Source organism: Amphiprion ocellaris, chromosome 7 (genome assembly GCF_022539595.1).
Source record: "Amphiprion ocellaris isolate individual 3 ecotype Okinawa chromosome 7, ASM2253959v1, whole genome shotgun sequence".
Lineage (NCBI taxonomy): Eukaryota > Metazoa > Chordata > Actinopteri > Pomacentridae > Amphiprion > Amphiprion ocellaris.
Window position 1 is genome coordinate 13831602 of NC_072772.1, and position 22681 is coordinate 13854282.

Here is a 22681-nt window from a genome sequence, read left to right on the forward strand (position 1 = left end):
GATTGTTGTTCATTTTGTCCCATTCACAGACACTTTTCTAATCCTCTACACTCCTTTGTGTCACTATTATATTTCAACAGATTTACCTCCAGCAAACTTTTCTCAGCACTAAACATTAGAGCTGTACAGCAAAATAACATATCCCTACAAAGTTCATTAATTTATCTTACACAGCTGATACCTCCTCATTAAAGATCCATTTTCTGCTTACGTAACAGCAGAGCATTGTTTTTTCCTGATTAAATCAGCATGTGGAAGAATACTTAATCTGCTCTTCCTGTCATGTGCTCATTGTTTAGGCTTTAAATTATTACCGCTCCATGTGTTTTGTCTGTCAGGAGTTTCAGAGAGAGCAGGGAGGTAGGAGAGAGAAATCTACAACTCAGGGTTGTGAAGTTTCACTCTATACGACCCATCAATTAAAACTATCAGTTGTTGCAAAATGTAGAAAGTCGGTTGTGTTCTTGTGGAAAGTTGGTGTTTCATCCTATTTTTGAAGTACTTTTTACCACATTGTTAAAGCTGCTCAGACGTCAGTGTAAAGCAGAAGTCCTTCACATTTAAGCAGACGGTCAACCGAGAGGCTGTTTGCAACTGTTTCAGATGACGATCGTCAGCTGAGTCGAGGCTGCAGCTGCTGTTTGTAGCAATGTCCTCGCTTGAGACTCGAGGCTGCCGTTGAGGAGCGGCTTCATGTGGCTATCCAAGGTGTGAACACGCCATCAGAGCCTGAGCAAGCTGGGTGGTTCCAACCACACAGAAGCTGCAGAACCTCAGTTTGACTGATTGTGTGGACATGATGTCTCTCCAACACGACTTTGCTCTCAGATGCGTTTTCCACCTGTGTGATCTATTTCCAGTTAAACCTGAGGCAAGTTATATCAGAAGAGATTCTGTTTCTAAATTCAACTGAAGTGCAGCCACAATCTAAATGTTAGTAATTGTTGGTGTAATTTAGCACATCAAAGCAAGTTAGCTTGTCACAGGGTGTTCTGCACATTGTGTGAAAGCGGCAATAAAAATAGTTTTGATGGGAGCTTGTGAACGTAAAAAAACCCAAAAGAATGTCCCAGACGGCACGATAGCCAGTGGTTTGGTACATACCACATGGATGCAAAGCCTTCAAGCAGTGAGTCCCTAGTTAGATTACAACCAGCTGCATCGGACCTGTGCTGCATGTACTTTCCCCACTTTTATTCCCCAAATCTCAGGTTTTTCTGCACTATCTTTGTCACTATCTAATTAAGGGGAAATTGCAAAAAAAAAAAAAACAAAACAGGATGTCATAATGGATATCTCAGGTAAAGCTTGGATATTTAAATGAAAGACTACATTAGAAACTGGTTTCAGCCTAAAATGAGTGCTTAGTTTGACTTCTACCAACCAATTGCTTTCAGAAGTGGCACAAATGAAAATCCCTTTCCTCAAACAAGATGCAACTCCACAACTTTAATGTCACAGTCCAGTGTTTAACTGCCTAGAAAATAAGCTAATGCTATGATTCAATATATAAAATATTCCTTTGCTGTTTCCTGCCGTTTCAAAATTTCTATCAAGTTATTTTATTGTGAAATTGGGTCATTAAAGGAGAATTCGACATACTTCTTCTTTAAAGAGTTTGGTCCATGAAATGCAAGTACAATAGCTTCCAGTCTGGAACTGCACTGCAGGAAGTGTAAAGCTAAAACCGGAGAAGAGACACATCTCATCTGAACTTCTATCAGAATTTTTTGAATCTACCTTCTGACTCCTCCAGCTTGGTGAAAGTGTTTGACTAAATCTCTTCTATTGATGAATTTGCAAAAGAATTACAAAACAACTGAGTGTAAACTTGTTCAAGTGGTTTATTTACAACAACGATACATGGAAGTGACCATTCACAACCGTCAACACTATAACTGGGGGGAGAAAAGCAGACATGACGTCACTCACGTCTATGTTACAAAAATATTGACCTATTTACTATTTTACAGTATCTACAACACATTTATCACTTCGACATTCCTCGTCTTTACTTGTTCCATATGATCAAGATTGTCTTCAATGTGCAACATAACACTTTTGACACTTTTTTCTTCACACTTCAAACTTTACAACTGTCACCTTTTAATACACAAAGCTTCATAACACCAGCTGCTAGATGAGTGGTACAGTTCATGTTCTCCTACATGTGAAGATGCGAGACATTCTCGAGGCAGAGCAGAGGCTCACTTTGATTCACTTTGCTCCACAGTAATAAGTCAGCACTCCTCGACGTTTGAACTTCATATGATTTTACCTTCTGGGCCAATGGGTTCACATTCTCTGTGTGTGTGTGTGTGTGTGTGTGTGTGTGCGCGTGTGTGTGTATGCGCACGCCTTTCCTTTTCCTCAGTAGTGCTTCTGTTTGCATGCATGTACAAATTCTGTTTGGACCATCTGACGAAGGGCTCTGAGGTCAGCGGCAGGCATTTCAAAGAGGCAACGCGACCACACTTGTGAGTGGCTGCTGCTGGTCTGTGTGTGTGTGTGTGTGTGTGTGTGTGTGTGTGTGTGTGTGTGTGTGTGTGTGTGTGTGTGTGTGTGTGGGGAACTAGTGAGTAATCTGAAACGGGATCTGTTGTTGAGTCCACGGTGGTTCAAGGGTGGAACACAAGCCAAAGAAATCCATGTCATCCTGGGAAGAGAGCAGGAAGAGGAACACAGACATGCAGTGATTAGTAACGTATCTACCCAGAGCCGGCCAAGAGCCGACTTAAAACAGGATAGTCTTGTCTACATCAAATAGCTTGTGGTGTCTCTTGTTTCTTTTACCAGCTGCTCCTCATGGACACACACACAGAGGAGTGTCCCAGTCTATAAAAAGGCAACTCAGGAGTTACAGAGCAGTTGATGTACAACTTTAGCTCTCGAAAAGGCATTAGAATATATTCACACATTCTCTGTGTTTTCTGGAGGGATTCTTTCCACTTCATTTAACAGTCAAGGTATTAGGAGTCATTAAGCGGTTTGCTTTGAGGCAACTAATCTGAAATGCCGTTTGAGTGCCTTAATGCACCAATAAAACCTTTATGACGAAAATGATTTATATCCAGACATGTGAGGAGCAAAAAAGAAGCCTATCAGTTGAAATTATTTCAGGAATACCATCCCTAAACTTTAACTATAAACTTTCTGTCATTTCTGATGTAGAGGTAACGCGTCACCTCACCTTCCTGAGTCAGTGCATGATGTTTGGGAAGAAGTGCTTCTGTCACAGCTTCACTGCAGTTCCCTCTGCTCCTCTCAGGTGAATTCTCCCTCGACCTGCGCCCTTCATCCTCCTCATCTTCCTCTTCTCCCTCCACTTCCAGTCTTTCTGCAGGTTCAGAGCCTCCTCTCCCCCCACCTGCCCCCTCGCAGACGGACTCTGGATGCCCCTCCAGCTGCATTGGTGCTCCCTCCTCGTTCAGGTTTGTGTTTCTGGGGGAGCAGAGGAACGAAATTTGTGGTTATTATCACCACCAATCTCTGTTCGCGGCCGCACCCTGTGGCCTCCGTCTGTTGTCGGCACTTCAAAGGAGCGCATTAACCACATTAAATTATGTCTACATCACCCTGAAGAAACAACAGAAATTAGAGCGCTGCCTCGAGGCGGTAGAGCAGCAGTTCAGTGTTTACGTGGCAGCTGTTCCTCCTCTGAATGTTGGCCTACCAAACACAAGTGGATGGGGAACAATTTTGTCACGTTCTTTCATTTTTACACTTTCCTACAAGTGAAAGCACAAGTACGGTCCTTACTTCAGGTGTTTGATTGTATACAGTGTAACGTTTTATGCAGTCTGGACTCGGCTTCTAGATGCTGAGCCGTATACAAACTTATTTACATTGCAGAGGCACGTAACTGTGTGACTGCAGTTTTATTTTGTTTGTTGGAAGCTTAATGTTGAGTTTAGCCATTAGCCAGCTGGAAAGCTTGAGCTCAGTCAGCAGAGCATGGTGCAAACATTGCAGGTTTTTATAGTCATTTCCCTCTGGGCTGAGAAATGTTTGCAGTCATGGTGCCAGGCCGTTTGGATAAAGGTGTTCGCCAAACAGCGCGTTATGCAGCAGCAGCCTCTCAGCCACAGTCACTGATTGTTTAAAATTTCTGTCACATTTGGCGCCTGTTGGTCCTTGTGAGCATAACGTTTCCTCACCCCTCACTCAGACTCATCTGGGACTGGAATGGGCTGATGTCCTGGCTGTGGCCCAGACTGCAGCTCTCATCGCAGCACAGAGACGGGATCAGGTGGACTGGACCTAAACAACACACACATTTACAAGTTCACACAAATGGGAATTCACTCGAGTGCCATCACCTTAGTCAAAAAAAAAAAAAGGTCTGTGGCTGCAGAAATTCTAAGTAACACTTTCCTCGTAGTCATCGTAGTATAAAATGTCTTCAGCGTGTAATACGGCTTACCGCAGGTGTGTCCGGGGCCCAGGTGACACTGGCAGCAGGGTCTCTGGGGAAAGTCGTGCAGCCAGCGGGCGTCCAGACAGGAGAGCTCGGCTCCACTGTAGGGACAGTCCTGAGACCTCAGAGAGGCTGCTGAGGAGACATGATGGAGACAGTCAACCACTACATTAACACTAAAAAAAAAAAAAAAAAATGTTATAAGTGTTTCTTAAGAACTTTCACATAAAAATCAACCAAAATCCAGCGAATTTTGCTGGATTTTGGTTGATTTTTATGTGAATGTTCTTAAAAGAATATTAGAAGTTTTACTGATGTACATGTAGTCACTTTAGATATTTTTAGGATTTTTTTGGAAGATTTTTACTTATTTTTTGAAAATATTTACAAGAATTTTCTTGCCAAATTTGGGGTATTATTATTATTATAATTTTTTTTTTTTTAAATAAAACTTTTCCGAGAAACTTTTAAGGAATTATTGGAATTTTCTTCCTGAAGGTTTTGCAAATTTGCAGAAATTTGGGGGAATTTTTTTGGCTGAATTTTTGGATTTTTTTCAGACAAGGAAACAATATTTTTTGGTGCCTGTAAATGAAGACAACAGGAGGGTTAAATGATCCACAGTCAAGCATATTCTAACAAAGGAACATTCACAAAAGTATTTATTAGTGTTTAGCAAATGTAAAGTTTTATAGATCGAAGCCGTTAAAAAGAGCAAATTCACGAGCACTTATCTTGTAGAACGAAATGCAATAATCAGCAACTTTGCAACCATTATTATTACTGCCTAATAAGGGATAACTACATGGCAACCCAAAATTTGTTTTTATTAATTGCTTATAAAAGCAAATGAATCCATCAACCATTTAGAAATCTATTAACTAATCCATTGTTCTGTAAACCCCTTATTAAAGTTAAAATCCTTCCAACTCCAGTGTTTATGTGACTCAACTTAGACGCTGTTATTCGCTGGAAATGCCTTACAACCCTCGGGTCCGTGAGGCCGATTAAAATTCCTTTGTATAATTTTAAAAAAACAACTGTTAGCGTTTCGCGGCAGTGAAGGGTGGGGTTAATGAGTGTTCACTGAGTGAAACCACTCATAGAATATTTAACACAAGCATTCACTTCACACCGCTCCGGTGTGAAAAACAAAACAGCACATAACCGGTAACGCCTTGGTAACTTCTACCACACTCTTTGTTTCAGTTTACCAGGGAAGCATGGTGTCATTACTTCTTTGCCCCGGGACGTTTCACATACTCAGACACTTTGGGCCTCAAGAACGCTGCTCATTATACAGCCTGCCGCAAATATGCAACATCAGGGTTTAAAAAAGTTTAATACCGCACCCTGTTTGTGCACGTAACAAAGCAGCAACACACGCTCTTCTTCAGCTGCATCATGAAGACATGCATAATCCCTTCATATATTCACATTTTGCTGTGTTAGAAAGACATTTAAAGGCGTTGAAACCTCTGCAAAGGAGAAAAAAAAGCTCTTCAAACTATGGCTTTGGCAGAACTGCCTGCTCAGCACCTCTCAAAGCACACATTTGAGATAACGTATCACCGTCTTATCTCCGTTGTTTGAAGTAAGTTTTGGAACATATATAAACTTTCCTTTATTTTGGAAATCTTGACTAAAGTACATATTGTGCCAGAAATTCATTGATTATTCATTGAAATGCCGACACCTGATGTGGGGGGGTTCAAAGTTCAGTAGTTCCTGCATAGAAACTGCCACAGCGATGCACTAAAGGTCTTTCTAGCACCACAAAGTAAACCTATCTTAATGCTTCTGGCTCTTGGCGTGACGCTCTCCAACTAAAACTCTACTTCTTGGACACTAGAACATGTGAAGAGCTTCCTGACTGACCACTGGGCTTCTTCTCCAGCAGCTGTCTCTTGCAGTAGATGACACACAAGACGAGCAGAGCCAGCAGGACGGTGGCGAGAGCGCTGCAGATGACCGCCGCCAGGGCCATGTCCCTCGGACTGGTCACTACGGAGGGCAGCGGCACCAGGTTCACACGTCCACTGCCTGCAAAGGAGAAGGAGATGAAGTGTGAAGTGCAGGGCCTGAAATATCCACTCATGACAGCTTATTCAAAGGTGATGACTGGCATTAATATTAGAACATCCATCCATTATCTATACACCACTTAATCCTCATCAGGGTCATGGGGGGGTTGAAGTCTATCCCAGATGACTTAGGATGAAGGCAGGGGACACCCTGGACAGGTCACCAGTCTATCACATATAGTGACAAATACTCACACTCACATTCACCTACCGACAATTTAGAGTTACCACTTAACCTCAGCATGTTTTTGGACTGTGGGAGGAAGCTGGAAAACCCAGAGAAAACCCACGGATAACATGCAAACTCCACACAGAAAGATCCAAGACCCAGGCTGTGATGCAAACCGGGAATCTTCTAGCTGTGAGACGACAGTGCTAACGTCCGAGCCGCTAATATTAGACCAGAGTAGCTTAATTTGACAGTAGCAACAAGGGCAGTAAAACAAAGAACACAAAATGATGCATTTCACCTCACATTATTTAACACTTCTCAGCCAATCAGAGTCTGGTAACATGAGACAAATTATTCCTTTTCGCCTCAAGTCAGTCATCTCTTTGCTGCAGTCTAATGAGATAAAGCCGAGGAGTTCAAAGAGAAAACACCTGTGGTGGATTCCCTCTTTATGTGCTTCTGTCTCGTTCTGCTCAGAAGATGATTTACAGACGTCCCTCCACCCATCCACCCCCTCCAACCTCCCACCACCCCCAGGTTACCTCACATGCTACATGCTGAAATCAAAACATGCTGGTCAGGCTTTGGAAAAAGGGGTCAGATACGAGTGAGTGGAGAAAATGCTGCACTGACGCCGAGTGTGTTTTTACACCTCCGTCTGTCACTGTGCATCAGGGCTGAGCTGCCGTTACCGTTCCCATCCCGCCTGAGGGCAAACGTGATGTCAGTGCTCGCCTCCGCCTTCAGGACCGGCTACACACACTCACATTAAGACTTTTGGCCTCAGGAATGCAGTTCATTTTACAAGTTCCCACAAATACAGAACGTCAGAGTTTAATGTGGCTCATCACTGAGTATCAAAGACAGATGAACTGGCAACGGCGTTTGAAAAAGTTGGCTTCTGCTGCATGTAATTATCCTTTCAAACACTCCTCTGAGATAAAGGCATAATACGTAATCCATGTATAAGCTAAGAGCAGCACAATGAAAAACTTCTGTCATTATCAAACTAAACAGCACATTTAATACAGAAATGGATGCAAAACAAGTAATTATTGCTGTTTTTATGCTTTCTAAAGCTGCATTACATGATTTTTGTGGCCAGTTTGTGCAAAGAGCTGCCTACTTAAACATCCAGCAGACATGGAGCAACATTATAAGAATTTATTTGGAGTCATGTTTTAATGCTCACTCTCCTCTAGGCTTTGTTTTTCACGTTTGCCAAGTGAAATCTCTGGCTCCTAAACTGCTAAATGCTCCACTATGTTCACCAACTAGCTGCCAACTTTGCCTTTCTGGCATCTGGTTCTAGGCAGGCAGTCTGAGCTACAGGGGAACCTGTGGGACCTCAGATCCTCAACAAAACATGATTTCCTTTGAAACCATGATTTGGGAAATTTTTGGAGATCCCAAAATAGAATGTGTTGTTTTTTTGGGTTTTTTTTGTCGAGTATTTCTGTCTTTCTGCATCTTCACCATCATGGATCATCTGTAAAATGAGGCTATTAGGGATCACTTTAATGAAGATACCAGCATGAATGTTGTCTTTGCATTAAGTGTGGTAACACAATGTATTAAATTTTCACTCACTTTAACTAAAACATGAGGAAGAAAGCAAATTTTCTTGATGCCAAACAACGTAAAACAAAAGGACAAACTCTATACTAAAAGCAGGCAGCAGCTGCTACTTTTCATCTGTGTTCTTATTCTTATTATTCATTCTTAATTATTGTAATGAAGAGAAACAAAAGCCAAATCAAGTGCTTTATACATTTTCTGTCTGTTGTTTCTGAACACGAAAAGGTGAAAAAAGTTGCACTCAAAAGTAGAAATAAGTTCGTTTTTAGAGCATTTTGTGAAAAACATCTACCTGTTGCAATAAGTCAAAATCAAATAGAGCAGTGAGGATCAACCAAAAATTAAGCACAATCAAAACAATGCGCTAAAAGACACTAAAACGCTGTAGAGCCTCGTTTTGCAGAGTTGGCAAAAAGTTATCGGTGGTTTGCTCACTATGCACAGCTCCTTTCACGTTACTCCCATCATTGTTAATATAAAATTAAGAGTTGTTTAAATTACAAATAATTTTCGATAACAAGCTTCACTGTTACGTGTCTAAATTTAGACCACATTTATTATATTATTATAATTTATTATTACTAGTCAAAAAAAAATGAAGCCTCCAGCCTCTAACACATTTGTAAGGAAATCTTAATAATCCACCTCATAATCAGTATTAGAGGGAAATCACTGTTGTGTCTTGCAGTTACATAATTTCAAATTAAAAGTCTACGCTAGACGCTCTGATTCTAATGTTTAGGGTTGCAGGAATACGATGGAGTCGTCACATTATTAAACTGTTGAGGCTTTCAGGATTTACATGGACAAATTTGTTACACAAATCCTAAAGCAGCAGCATATACAGTTTTTTTTTTTCACAGGGATTAATAACAGAAATGCAAGGAAACAGTGACTGTTCAGACATTCTGGGTGACATGTGGGATATCAGAAATGTGAGCTTCACTACACACATGACTACATCAGTTTGCAGCTTTTAGAAGGAGCTGGTGGGAAAACAGTAGCCTGATTTCTTAAATTAAGTTACATTTCCCGCTGAACCCGACAAATCCAGTATGAATTTCCTTATCAGTGTATACGTGATAGTGAGGGTGTGGGCTGATAAAAAAGTAAACACTGAAAGTAAGTCTATATGGCCAACAAGTATAGCAAATACATTGAATGACTTTTTATTTGGTAAAATCTTTTTCAGTTAGCTTCACTGTTTGCCTTTTAGCATATTAATCATAAAGGCAACTGGTTTCAGCCTTTTCACATCCAATAGCTCTTTGTTATGCAATGTAAACACTGCTTTAGCTTTGGGCAGTTGGTTTATTCAGACAGATAGGGGATAAGGGTATTTTAACATTCTTTCTCAGAAAGAGAGACAGAGAAAAGAAAAGACAAAGTCAAAGCAGAGCTCCCAAACGCTGTTCGACCCAGAGGGCACGATAAAGGATGGACTCGATGTGAGCAGTGAGCTTTGTCAGAAGCATGACTTATTAGGTGTTATTAGAAATGATTGGCACATTCAGGTGCAGGAACAGACAATGTGGCTCAGTATATATCAGTCTGCTCTAAATAATCTACAGTTTATATAAGAATATTTGTATTTTATGGCTCCATGTGCAGTGAAGCTGATAAGTTTTTATATTCTGTCAATCCTGTTGGTTGTGACCACACCACCAACAAACTAACACAAACCAACCACCAGCAAAATCATCTGAACCCCAGAGGCACGTCTGAAAGGCATGTTATCTTTAAAGAATTGAGAAGACAGCATTTATCAGATCTAGAAACTGGAAAAAAAAAAAAAAAAGCAGACAGACTCATTGGAATTTCTACTTTCTGACAGTCCTCATCATGTGCTTTTCTAATAGGAAAATTAATCAAATCTAAGCTTAAAATTGATATTTCATCAAAAATCACTTTATTCTACATGGCTAATTTTAAAATTTGCTTAAAATAAGCTGTTTGTACTGGCCAGAATCCGTAAAAGTGTGAAACCATTAGTGATTCGACTGTAACCAACGCGAATGTGACCAAAATTCAGGGACTTCTTGACTGAACTGCAGGCTGTGTTTACACAGAGCAGATAAGAGACAGAATCAAATTCAAAATGTAAATAACGAAACATGTGGAATATGTTGAGGCACTATTTTTTTTTTTTTTTTAACTTTTTGAACTAATTTTTTTGTAATATAAATAATCAAAGAAATTAAACTTTATGATTTCTGGCATTTTGACTTATGTCTTCTGCTACAAAATAGATTTGTTGAACTCTCTCTACTTCTAGCCATAATTTTGTAGTTTCCATAGAGGTTCAGGACTTTATATTGCAGTGAAAATGAACCCACAGTGAGGAAAAATGCAAATAAAACACACAGAAAATTCTCAGGGCTCAGAGGTTTAAACCATGGCAGAGCAACAGTCATTCTTTAAATTCAAGATATGAATATGCTGCATACAAAAACTATATTTTTTACTAATAAAAAACAATTTGAGGCTCATAACGAGTAACATCTGGGATCACTGTATTGTATTTCACTCCTTGTTTTAACTTGGTCTTCACTGTCAAGGTCAAATCCGGCTCCTCTGAGGTGAGCATCATCTGCCCGGCAGCACAAAGGCGGCCTGTTATCAGAGAGCCAGCAGCTGCAGCAAACACAGATAAACAGCGGCCCATTGAAGAGAGCTCACCTGCTGATATTATCTCCACACAAACCAGACCAATAAACCACAGCCTTTCATAGACTCCCTGCCTGTTGACTTTATGGAATGCCACATAGTCCAAATAAAAGAAGCACTTCTTTACACCTCTGAAGGATCGTTGCCTTTTGTCTGTTCAAACTCTTTTAAGAGCCTCTTTAAGAGAACTGAGGACCGTTTTACCAGAACTGTGAATAACAGAAAAGAGAAGGACCTCTTTGGTGCTTATAGGTAGGAGTTGTGAGCAAAGGGTTTTTCTGTTTCTATCTAAAGAACACATATAGCTCTAAATCTAAACTTTTATGTGAAATAAAAATATAAATATTTATATTAGAAATTAGGTCATTTCATTAAAGCACTGTGTTGAAATCCATGCGATGAAAAAGTTACAATAAACTGTGCAGGAGTTTCTGAACATGTTCAAAAATGGAATTCAGTGAATTGCGAACTAAAGGAATTAGTAATTGCCTGCTTTGCTCTGGCTTTCAAAGATTTAGAAATAGAACAGCTTTAATGTCTTTTTTTGATTTTTCGCCATTTCAGACAGAATACAAAATGTATGAGTTCAGTTCAAAGACATGCACATCTTATCATCTGTTATTCCCTTAAAGTTTTGATAAAGAATTCAGTTCCTTCCACCAATTTGAGAGTGTTCAGATGGAATTCTGCTGCTGCAGATGCACATATATTCCACACACTTTCAACGCTTTCTCAGGAACTCTTTTTGAACTTTTAAAACCTGTGACATTCAGGTATTAAAGCAGCTGTAGGGAACATATTAAATCAGCTTTCTGCATTCTGTAGAAATGAAACTGGATATGTCTGCCGGAAAGATTTGTAATATCCAAAACTGAACACCCAAGATGTGTGTTTGTGGTACAACATTTTACAATCATCACTTGTTGTAATGTGGCAGCAGCAAACATCATAATTGCAGTGAGGTTGTGGTTTGATAATTGCATGATAGCTTGATTAAGGCAGCAGCGAGGACAAGCTGTTCTGCAATCAGCAGACATCACTGTTCCTGACGACTGAGTGACTCCGATGAAGGAGCTTTTGAATACTGGAGGCTTTCGTTTGGATTGCTGGGAGGCAGGAATGTTTCCTCGCCAGCCGGTTATGTTTTGTGCCATTTGCAGTGAGAACTGATTGCATGATGTCAGTCAGCAGGCTGCAGCAGCAATATAACGCGTTGTTTTTTACAAGATGGAGCATTGAGGTTATCAGAAAGGGAAGGAGGTTTGTTGAATCCTGCTTCCTTTGGTTATTCCCTGTCACAAGGTGTTTCTGAAACCTTTACAATAGTAAGTAAAAATGATAAGTGGCAGCAGAAGGAAGTGCTAACAGTAGCTGCTGCTCTCCAGAATTGGCCCCATTTTTTTTCCACACTGCGTAAAATACAACTAATAATATAAGATAAGTGGCGTTTCCTGGCTGCATTTCAAATCCACACCATGATTGAACAAAACTAAAATGAAATTCCTGTCTGACTTCTGTGTAAATCCAGATGGATGCTGCAGTAATGACAATGCAGGATCAGAAAAAGCAGGAAGGATTCTTTTGACTTTTGTCTGCACGCCTGCATATGTGTGTGTTAGTACGGACTCATCAAGCCCTCTAAGATCTACCGTGACAGGGAAAACCTTCAGCAGATGAAACACATTAAAGAGGCTGCAGGAATCCATAAAACACAACCTCATTTTTACTCTGCTCCAAAAAGCCACTGGGGGAAAAGGAGGAGAAGAAAGGAGAGGTGGGAGGGAGGGGGAGGCGGTTTAAGATTTACAGTCCACCCCAGACGGCGACTGCCTCCCCTGCACAGCTGCACCGTTGCCCCTCCGGGCCAGTGTGGCCTATTAGAATGATCTGCCCTTTAAGTTTTCACCACCCTCCTCAAGATAACACTGGAGGGAGGGGGCAAGACTTTCAAACATTTGGAAATGCTCCACTGAGAGTCCCTGTAGGAGCTAACTACCAGCTATGTTCTCCAACACAATGGCCATTTTGTTTCACAGGCCTCCTCCAGTATCACAACGGGAAGCTGCACAGATGGACAAATGAGCAGAGAGCGGCAGTCTCGAGGCCAGCGTTCATTCACATACAGTAGGACTGCTGCATTAAAAACAAGACAAAGACTGAACAGTCTTGTGAAGCCACGTTTGTGTTTTTTTTAAGTCGTCTGATATCCCAGAGCTGTCTCCTTTTATTCAACATGAGGGTGCTAACTCTGGCTGGGACAGCGGTGATGCTCGCGTTGCCAAAAGCCTCCTCTGAAACAGCTGCAGTATCCTCTGCCATCAGGAAGTCACACTCAATTACCAAACGTATAAGTTCATTCGCCTCTTGGTTTTATGTGGAAACCTGAAATCATAAGGTTGCACTCAACTACTTATAAAGGCCAGAAGAAAGCAGTTAATTGGATCTGCAGCCTACTGGAATGTGAGCTTTGTGAGCAAACTGTAACACACCTCCTGCCTCCTTTTTGCATAATAGCCATAAATTACGCCTCTTGAACTCTCTGATGTGTTGGTGTTGAAACAAAAGCTTTTTTTAGAAATGCTATTGAGATATGTTTTGTCTAGAAATATCAATGGAGGTTTTGTTCGAGGAAGTTTGCTCATTTAATCCAAATTGAGTGCTGAAACTGAATGACATGTTCTGAGCTAATATAATCCAGTGTTGGCAAATCCACTATTATGTTAGTGGTATCCATTTCAGCTTTTCAACTGCTCAGCTTGTAAATCCAAGCATTTATTTGCACATATAGCATAGCTGGCTGGCTCAGTGAGACTTAGTGAATGAAACATGGCTCGCTCCACCCTTTAAAGGCTGTGGTTCTGGTTACTCCGAGGGCCTTGTGCTGGCATGTTGTGTGTGTGCAATCTTTGTTGTGGCACTGCAGCCTGTGTTTTGGTTCTAGTAGCGTTTGGCTTGGAGTTCAATGGTGTTCTGGGGATGGCGATGTTTGCTTTTAGACTATTGTATCCCTGTTGTTTCATGTTAAAACGTCGGCTATTGTGAATTAGGGATGAATAGCCTGTATTCATGAGAGCATTTAACAAAGCTGGTGTATGGCCAGCTGTTAGAGGAGGTCAGAGAAAGGAAAGGTGCTTACAGTTGGGCTCATAGGACGGTGGAGGGTCCCCACAAGGTATACACTCCATGTCTTGGAAACCACTTAGTTTTGTCTTCCTGTAAAATCTGTTGGAGAAACAAAATTACAGGTTTGTTAGCCAACAAAGCTCTCATGAACATAAGGTAACTTCATTATTTTTCAGCGCTATTATTTTAAAAAAATAATGATGGAGCTGTGTCTATCCTCTCACCCCGGCAGACAGTCGCCACACACGGCGTTGCTGGTGGTGGAGCAGTTGCCCTTCTGGAAGCGGTTGATGAGTCCACAGTCCAGGCAGGGTTTGCACTTCTGCAGGCTCCGGTCCTCTTTGAAGCGACTGCTCCGACAGGGCACGCACCGGGCATCCTCTCCATAACCAAAGCCACATTCCTGGAGGGATTAATGGGAGGAATACACCGAGTAAGAGGTGGGGTTGGTGGTTTGGGGTGATGTGCAGCTGGAGAAAAGAGGGCTTGAATGTGGACTACCGGGGGTCTGGAATTAAAGAATGATCTTGGCTCACGGGATCAGAGCAGAACAATGGCCAGCCTCTTTTGAGAGTCCATCTTACACTGGCAATAATCTCCCTGACTCTGTCAGTATGAATGAGTGGCCTTCCGCTGCAAGACCCAGAAAGGCCATGCATTTGAATAATAAAGGCTCTAGGGGACACCCACTGTTGTATTATTGCAAGTTTATTGCTGCGTTTTTGTGTGACTCCCTCTCCAAGCAGACTCAGTGAGTGTCCCGTTGATTGAGAGGCCAGCAAGCAAAGGAAACGCTTGAGGAAGGATTATGGAGAGGTATATGGAGAAAACAAGATGAATACTCTTTTTGTGTTCAACAATTGAAAGTGCACTTAAAAAGCACAGCTTCCTACAACTGTGTGAATGATCTAATGCTAAACCACCTTTTCAATTTGTCCACCTGAGCCAAGCAAAACCTAATTTTAAAAGATAAGAATTTAAACCACATGAATAAGTTCCATTGCTTCAGTTAAATCAAATATGTATCTTGTTTATGCAAATTTCAGATTCACTCCCTTTCAGATTTAACACCACGTTCCTGCTGTTTACTGGCAATCATGGAAGTGTGTCAAAGTGTAAATGTAAAAATGTGAAGTTTTGGTTGGAGAAACCCAACCTCAACACTGAATTAACCACAAATGTACAGATTTGAATCACTTGTTATTTCCACCTGCCACTGTTCGTCTAGTTTTATCTTGTTCCTGACTGGTTCCCATGACTAAAAGTTGTGTTGAAAGACTGGTGACCTCAATGACAAACTGACATTTACATGACAGCTAATATTACTGTACACCACACAGGATGAAAAGATCCCGCGGGGATGACATCATGCATTGATCATTCATTATCAGCTCCGTAGCAGCTGCCCTCCTGTTATCCAGCGTTGCCACACTGCAATCCATATCCACGAGGATAGACGGGGAGGGGGGTGGAGTGCTCATATATCATTAAAGTGAAGGTCAGCTTCAAACGGGGCTTCTCTCCACTCTTCTCTCTTCGCCCGTGTCCCATTTCACTGCCTGGGCATGCAGTCCTGTTGGAATGTGGGCAGAAGATTCTGATATGGGGGTTGGGTTTGGGGAAGCAGGCTGGCAAGAAAATAAAAATGGAGCCTGGAGGCAAAGATGTGATCTTGCGAGGGCACCGCAAAGTCGGGATGGAAGATGAGGAATTCGGTCCCTCCAGCCAAACACATGTGAGCCCGACACTGAACCCTTGAGCCAGGCCTGGCCGAGGTGGACCAGCTAGTCCTGGACTACTGCAGCTGTTGCTATGAGCTCTCCATATAAGGCCTCCAGCAGGGCAGAGCAGGAGCCCAGGGAGGGAGTGGATGGGGGCGACTGATGAGTGATAAAGAGGCGAAAGACGGCATAAAAGAAGCTCGCCTTTCTCAAGAGAGAGAGCGAGGCAGCAAGACTTGAAACTGGTCTTTAAGAAAGCACTCCTGGCCCTGTCACTGCAGGGTACCTCACAGTGGCTCTGTGACCCACTTCCACATGAAGGAAAAAGGGGCCCCGGGATGATTCATCCCCAATCAACCCAGCACTGGCACAAGCTCTGTCCATGGGGCACCGCATGGCAGGAAGGGCTGATGCTATGTAGACACAAGCAGGTCAGAGCACTGAAACAAAAGGAAAATGGAGCAAACTCCTGCCCCTCTGGTCCGGACAGCACAGACCATCAAGGAGCGATCTCTTTCTTCTTTTATCCGGCTAACAAAGCTCAACAGAGCTGACACCCTGCACTGACAGAGACTTGTTTAGCAGCTAGAAGAAAGACTACACTCTGTGGGAATCTGTGATGTTGGAGTTATTATTCATATGAAAAGGGAAGCGCACTGTGTGTAAGGCCTTTGTGCAACACATAATTACCACGAGGCAGCCACCAATATCGACAAACAAATATATATTGATTATGTTAAACCTTCCTGAAAAACATTTTCAGGCTCAGTGCACGATGTCATGCTGACAAAAACACACACAAACAGATTCATACCTCTGTTTGATCAGGATGATAGTCTGTGTTGTACTTTTATATGTATATGGCCAGTGAAGAGCAAAAATTGAAAGAAAAAAATGTCAAAATTAAATTCAAATCTGGTCATCCCTCAGGTTTCCTCTATGAAAACATAAAGAAAATTCAGATGCTCAACATCCCGTTCCCCTGTCATATCTCCTGATCTGGTCTGTGTGGGACTGCCAAGCATAACAGCAGTGTGCAGAGCAGAGAGGAGGCAGCGCTGGCTGAGACCTGAAGCATGTTCAGATGCACAGATATTTCTGAGATTAGAAGGGAATCACAAGGGGAGGGCAGCTCAGTCATCTGACCTGATGGGGAAACAATGCTGAAAACAAGTCAGTTAAAGCCTTTGTTCAGGACAGAACTCGCTGTTAAGCCTTTTTTTGTTGTCGCTCTAGTACATTTTTAGTTCTGCCAGGCTTCTTTAGACAATAAGACTCATGCAGTAAATGTATAATCACTGTGATTTTGACCCGTCTGCTGCTTATGCACCTCTCTTTCTCTTCAGCCAGACGTCCTTTGTCCTGGAAATGTGGCTGGAGGAAATGTTACACTCTTGCCACATACTACAAGATGTTGACACATCAAAGTTGTGTTCCTGCCTTTTCTTTTGTCACTGGCAGTTTTCCAGCATGCACTGAAAAAGCAAGTAGCCCCTTCTCCTTTATGCTTGACACAACAGACTGAATAACTTCCTCTGAATGAAACCTGGAGTGAAATATGTCAGGGACAAAAAGAAATAACTGCTTTTAATGGACGTTCGCTGTGTGTGGGTGGTTCTTTTAGCTACAGTTAGCATGGAGGGGCTAATTGATGTTTGTCTGCCTGCCTCAAAGCGGCTTCCAGAGGCAAACTTCCAGAGCAAACTGGGCCACATTCCTCTGGGATCTCTATGGCAGCTGCACAGAGGGACTCCAAAAGTCTGCTTCCCTCCCAATAGTCAGTCCTGCCTTTGCAGAATATGCACAGATTGTCTTGGTTACCCAGAGCTCAGATCACAAGTTGTTTCTCTGGGAAACGTTCTCTGAGTGCAGGCCCAGGTCTCCACTTTGAGCCGGCATCCCGCTACCTTCAGAGAAAGAATGAGGCAGCCAATTATTAACCAGGACCCCAGGGTGGCGAGCAGCATTCATGCCTGTTGAGCTGGCAGAGGAACACGAGGACTACTGAAGCGTATTACCAACCACAGAGTGCATGTCTGTGTGCACCGAGATTAAAGGCCACTGGGTTTAAATGCATGTGTGCAACAGATGTCAGGGGGTGATACAGACTTTTTTCATCAGTACTCAAAGATGTAGTGGAGTGTAAAGTCGTCTAAAGTCCGTTTACCAGACGTTTTATTAGCAGAATACTCTTTACTTAAAGCTGCCATTCATTTTGAAGTCATAAACATATTCCTTACTATGTAATAAAAGAGCTGAAATTAGATTATAAGGGCAAAAACTTCCTTTTTAAGCTACTTTACCCTGCAATAAATCCTATAGTGTGTTCAATTTTTGCTTTCTAAGAGATGGTTTGGTGCAAGTTTGGGTGCATCGCAACAGTGACAGTTGTCTGTATTGGTTTTCCATTAGGTTTTTTTAAAAGTAGAAAAACAAGCGAAGCTACACTAGAATAAATTAGAATTAGAATAAAATTATCCCAATATTTTATTCACTAACAGCAACAGGCTAAGCTGCATTTAATAAAAAAAAGAGTACCACCGGTTACTATTAAATCAGTTTCTAACAGTAACATTGTTGTTTGCCACAGAATGATCACACGTTGTGCTTTACCCACCTTTACATCACCGCCTACACTCGCAAAAGTAGGTAGGTCCGTATCGGCTGCCAGAGAGGAAAGCCTTTGCTTACCAACCTTAACTGACGCTACAGAGGCCTGTTTGTACAAAGCACACAAAAACCTGTGGCTAAGGTGGTGGAAAAAACTGTATTCCCCGTCGAGAGAGCAGCAAGCTTAGGCATGGCTTGCTTCAAACAGTGAAGACAATAAGTTGGACGGGGTGCAATGGGGAAAAACAATGGAAGCCATTCAGCTGCAGAAGGTCAGAAGTATGGGTGTGACTGATTAAAGAAGGGTCGGTGTTTTACAAAAGCTAATAACGGCTTGGCTGTTCTCGGCATGAAAGAGAGGAAGTAATAAATAATGTTGGTTCCCTGGATAAGATACACTCTTCTAAACACTGATGTTCATTCTTTTCATAAACCCGCAGTGTTTTTTTTCCAGCTTGGGAAAGTTGATTCAACTGATCTGTTGTGGATCTACGCTCTCTGTTTCCTAAATAAACAGGTGACAGTGCTTTTTCCTCTCAGAGGCTCTATGGAAAACAGTCCCAGTGCTTTAGTGAAATCTGCTTTAAACCAAAATTTCAGTTTGCACAGATGAAGTGATAAAAAAAAAAAAAAGCAAAACAAAAAAAATCCAACCTTTGATAGCTCCTGTCCTGCATCACACTGTTTGCAGGGTTTACAGTTCCCAAAGCGGTCCTTGTACTCCTGCTCCCTGCATTCTCTGGTCTCCTCCTCGGCTCTCACATGAATCTGAGAAGGGGGACAGTGATTTGGTGAAAGTTAGAGATTCCTGCATTTCATCACCACTTTTTTTTATCTAAAACAAGACGAAGCATTCCAGAGCTATGCATCACAACGTCTCATAATAATTCAATCGGGTGTACCCCCCCACCCCCTCTTCTTGAAAATAAGTCTGATACTGCTGGGATGAGATAAGATCAAACTTTAATGAGCCCTGTGGGAAAACCGTGTAGCAGCTGCAGCAGAATGTGAGTCGAAGGCAACAATACAGGGACCACCAGAACCAGAGACTAGAGTCTAGATAGCAACACAATCAGGACGGCGCAGTGGATAATGGTAAAACGATACGCAGCACTGACGGAGTGTCTGCAGCGAGGGTTTCACAGATCCCACAGTCTCTGTAACGCCGGCGTGAAGTGCAGTTTAAGTGGACATGTGCAGCTTGTGTAAACATTTGAAATTTGTAGCCTTTGCAGGAGTTTCAAAGCAGCACATCACTCCTTCTTTGTGCACGTTTCCTTGTAAATGTTTACAAGATTGCAGGACGTGCACACAGCAATAAAAGATTTTTAACAAAAGGTTGTGAGCAAAGTAAACAACACACACAATGCAGAAAGCACTTACCAGAGCTGAATATATGACATGCACAGTTAGCAGCAGTGAGAAGGTGTGTTGAAGCATCCGGACCATTTTGATGAGCCACTTGTTGTTCGCAGCTGAAAGAAGACGAGAATCCAACACTAAAGTATGCTATTTTATTGTTTGTTCTCTATAATATACACATTTACATGCAGTTTATGAGGAAGAAAAAAAACATATTTGTAAGGGTCAACATTTCTGAGGCTAAACAATAAAAATGTGACTTTGATTGTCAGCATCAACTATGTGAAAGTTTGGCTTTGTTGAACCACTTAAACTCTTCTGATTTGTCAGAGTTTTAATTTATACTCCAAGATTAAAAACAAATAAATAAATCTAGCATTCTATGTCGAGATGAATTTTAGAGAAATGTGTAAAATATAAAATATTTGATTTCCCTCTGGAGATCCTTCAGAACATGGAGTTCATTGGTTTTCAGGTTCCACTGAGATTCAAATTATTCTCAAATTCTTAATTATAATATTTACTATATAGTTCATAACATGGGTGCTAGAAATTTTAAATAAGAAGAAATATACAAAATGAAAGACGTTCAAAGGTGATGCAAACATATTTAAAAACACCTCTGGCTATAATCTTAGGCAATTTAACATCAGAGCTGTGCGTAAAAACGCGTCAAATACACAATATTTACAGCATGTGCGCAACATTTGTACATATTACACACATACAATTAAAACAATAAGGGTGTCAGTTCACTAACCCGCCTGTTTATGTCATGGTGTCGATACAATAAATACAACATCATGCGTAAATGTTCGCTTTCAAGACTGTACGTTTGTTACTGCAGAGATCTGAAATAAACCGAAGTCTGGATCGTTTGTTTTAAGCGATTGAATGTTGAAAAGTGACTCAAATCTGTTCTTACCTGCTAAACGGAGCCTGTTGATCAAAGTGTGGCTGTTAAAAGTCGAAGGCAGACCGGTGAGAGGTGTGGTGGTGGCGTGTTTCCCGCACCGGTCCGCTCACCATGTCAGCGCTGCTCCTCCAGCCCTGCACGACTCAACACAACACCAGCACACAACAGCACAGCAGAGCTCAACGCTGGAGCAGACACACACACACACACACACACACACACACACACACACACACACACACACAGATCAAAGGCGGAGAGAGAGAGAGAGAGGGGCTGGCTTTATGGATCTGAAGCGTGTATCTGATCTGTGATCAGCCAGACTCACATCAAAGACCAGTCGCACACACACACACACACGCACACACACGCACACACACGCACACACACACACACACACACACACACACACACACACACACACACACACACACTCGGTATTCACGGTGATCGATAGCAGCTTTCATTCAGTTTCTAACCAGAATCGATGCAGTAAGTTTAACATGTCGAGACACAAGAGGAAGACTAGAGTGGAAGTTTTTTCTTCCTCTCTCCTCAGTGTGTCTGTGTGCTTCTGCTGTTTCATGGCAGCACTCTGATGTTTTGTTTTGTTTTTTTTTTTTAGCACAAGCCAGGTGGTCCCCAAACTGTGGTTCGAGGACCACTAACGGGTCCCTAAATGGTGTCCCCTCGGTCCTATCTGACTGGCTTCAGAAGACTGCTAGGAGTTGGAGGAGTTTTTAAAACTTATAGCAGGACTACGTTGACTCTACATTGTAATGTTAATGTAATATTTTGCACATGAAAGTGGTGCTTCTTTATCTCTTTTCCTCAATTAACCCTTTGATGCACAGTGTGGGTCAGGAGATACCCATTTTCCATTGGATTTGGGTCACTTTTGACCCATGTTGTGCATCAAAGGGTTAAGAAACTGTAATAGGTCTGTAGAGACATCGAGGAAAACCTCTACCTACAGCAAGCTACCTGACTGTTAGTTTCGCTAAGCCAGCCCATTCTGTAGTAGAGAATGGTCTGACTGCACCTCATTATCATTCTGCTGTAAGGAGAAACTAAAACACTGGTTTGTTTGTATTACTTTTAACCAATCACAGTTGTCCTGGGTGGAGATAAGACAAGGGTGTAGCTTTAATGATTCCTCAAAATAGGGATCACTAGAATTGTTTGGTGGAGACAAGCACTGTGATTGAGAACCGATAATCCACCAAAAACAGAACTAGCAGAGCTGCCACCTGCACAGTCCAAATCCTCTGCTAAATATAAATTTTTCATGTGGGGTAGGTTGCTGTCCAGAGGTTGTTGTTGTTGCTGTTTCCTGTAGTGAAGAGGAATATGAAAATGATCACACACAGACTGCTGATAAAGAGGAGAAAGCAGACTAAAATGAGCAGCCAATGATAGACTTATACCCTCAGTCTACATCTGGTGAGTCAGACTGCCTCTCTGTTGAAACGACTGATTATTTAAAGGAGTTTAAACATGTTTTCAAAATCATAATTTCCTTCGAAGATCTCGCAACAAATGCAAACTTGTATCGAATCAATTCAGACAAACAACATCAGCTTTTGTGGTGTTTAGTCGTGCATGTCTGGCTCCACGCCTTCGTTCTATTGGCTGTGTGGGAATTTGTCACAGTAAGCTGTGGTCAAAGTTCACCTAATTTGAACTTTGACAGCTTTACGTGTGAAAGTTTGCCAGGTGCCACACTGTGCTTTACGTGATGTAGCACCGAATTGTCACAGTGCCATTAGAAGTAATGTGTTTCAGTGTGCAGTGGTGCCGTTGTCATCTTCTATCTGAAAAGACCATTACAAGGTTAATGTCACATTGATCATAATGGCAGCAATTTAACCCAGTCGTCTACTAGACAATAGACAAAACGTGGCCACTTTGTAGTTTACTGCTTCTCTTGTTTGACATAATGGGGTTATTTGGGAAACTTCCATCCCCATGAGCTGCAGATATCAGGACTACAGTGTGTGGCTCCAGGATTAGCTCAACATGGGCTGACTA

At 41.9% G+C, this 22681-nt stretch overlaps 1 protein-coding gene across 2 annotated transcripts; it reads right to left on the reverse strand.

Moving 5' to 3' along the window:
- Positions 1 to 1826: 1826 nt before the first annotated feature.
- On the reverse strand, positions 1827 to 20840 carry tnfrsf19 (tumor necrosis factor receptor superfamily, member 19). 2 transcript variants are annotated; one of them, XM_023299577.3, is made up of 10 exons: positions 20660 to 20840; positions 19756 to 19847; positions 19027 to 19140; positions 14266 to 14444; positions 14055 to 14140; positions 6296 to 6460; positions 4424 to 4549; positions 4158 to 4260; positions 3191 to 3441; positions 1827 to 2656 (listed from the first exon to the last, which is right to left on the reverse strand). In XM_023299577.3, the coding sequence occupies exons 2-10, from the start codon at positions 19819 to 19821 to the stop codon at positions 2652 to 2654; spliced, it is 1095 nt and encodes a 364-aa protein (XP_023155345.2). In that variant the 5' UTR covers positions 19822 to 19847; positions 20660 to 20840; the 3' UTR covers positions 1827 to 2651. The 2 variants fall into 2 exon arrangements, with proteins under 2 accessions (XP_023155345.2, XP_023155344.2); XM_023299576.3 differs by having other exon boundaries at positions 4424 to 4552; positions 20660 to 20837.
- Positions 20841 to 22681: the final 1841 nt, after the last annotated feature.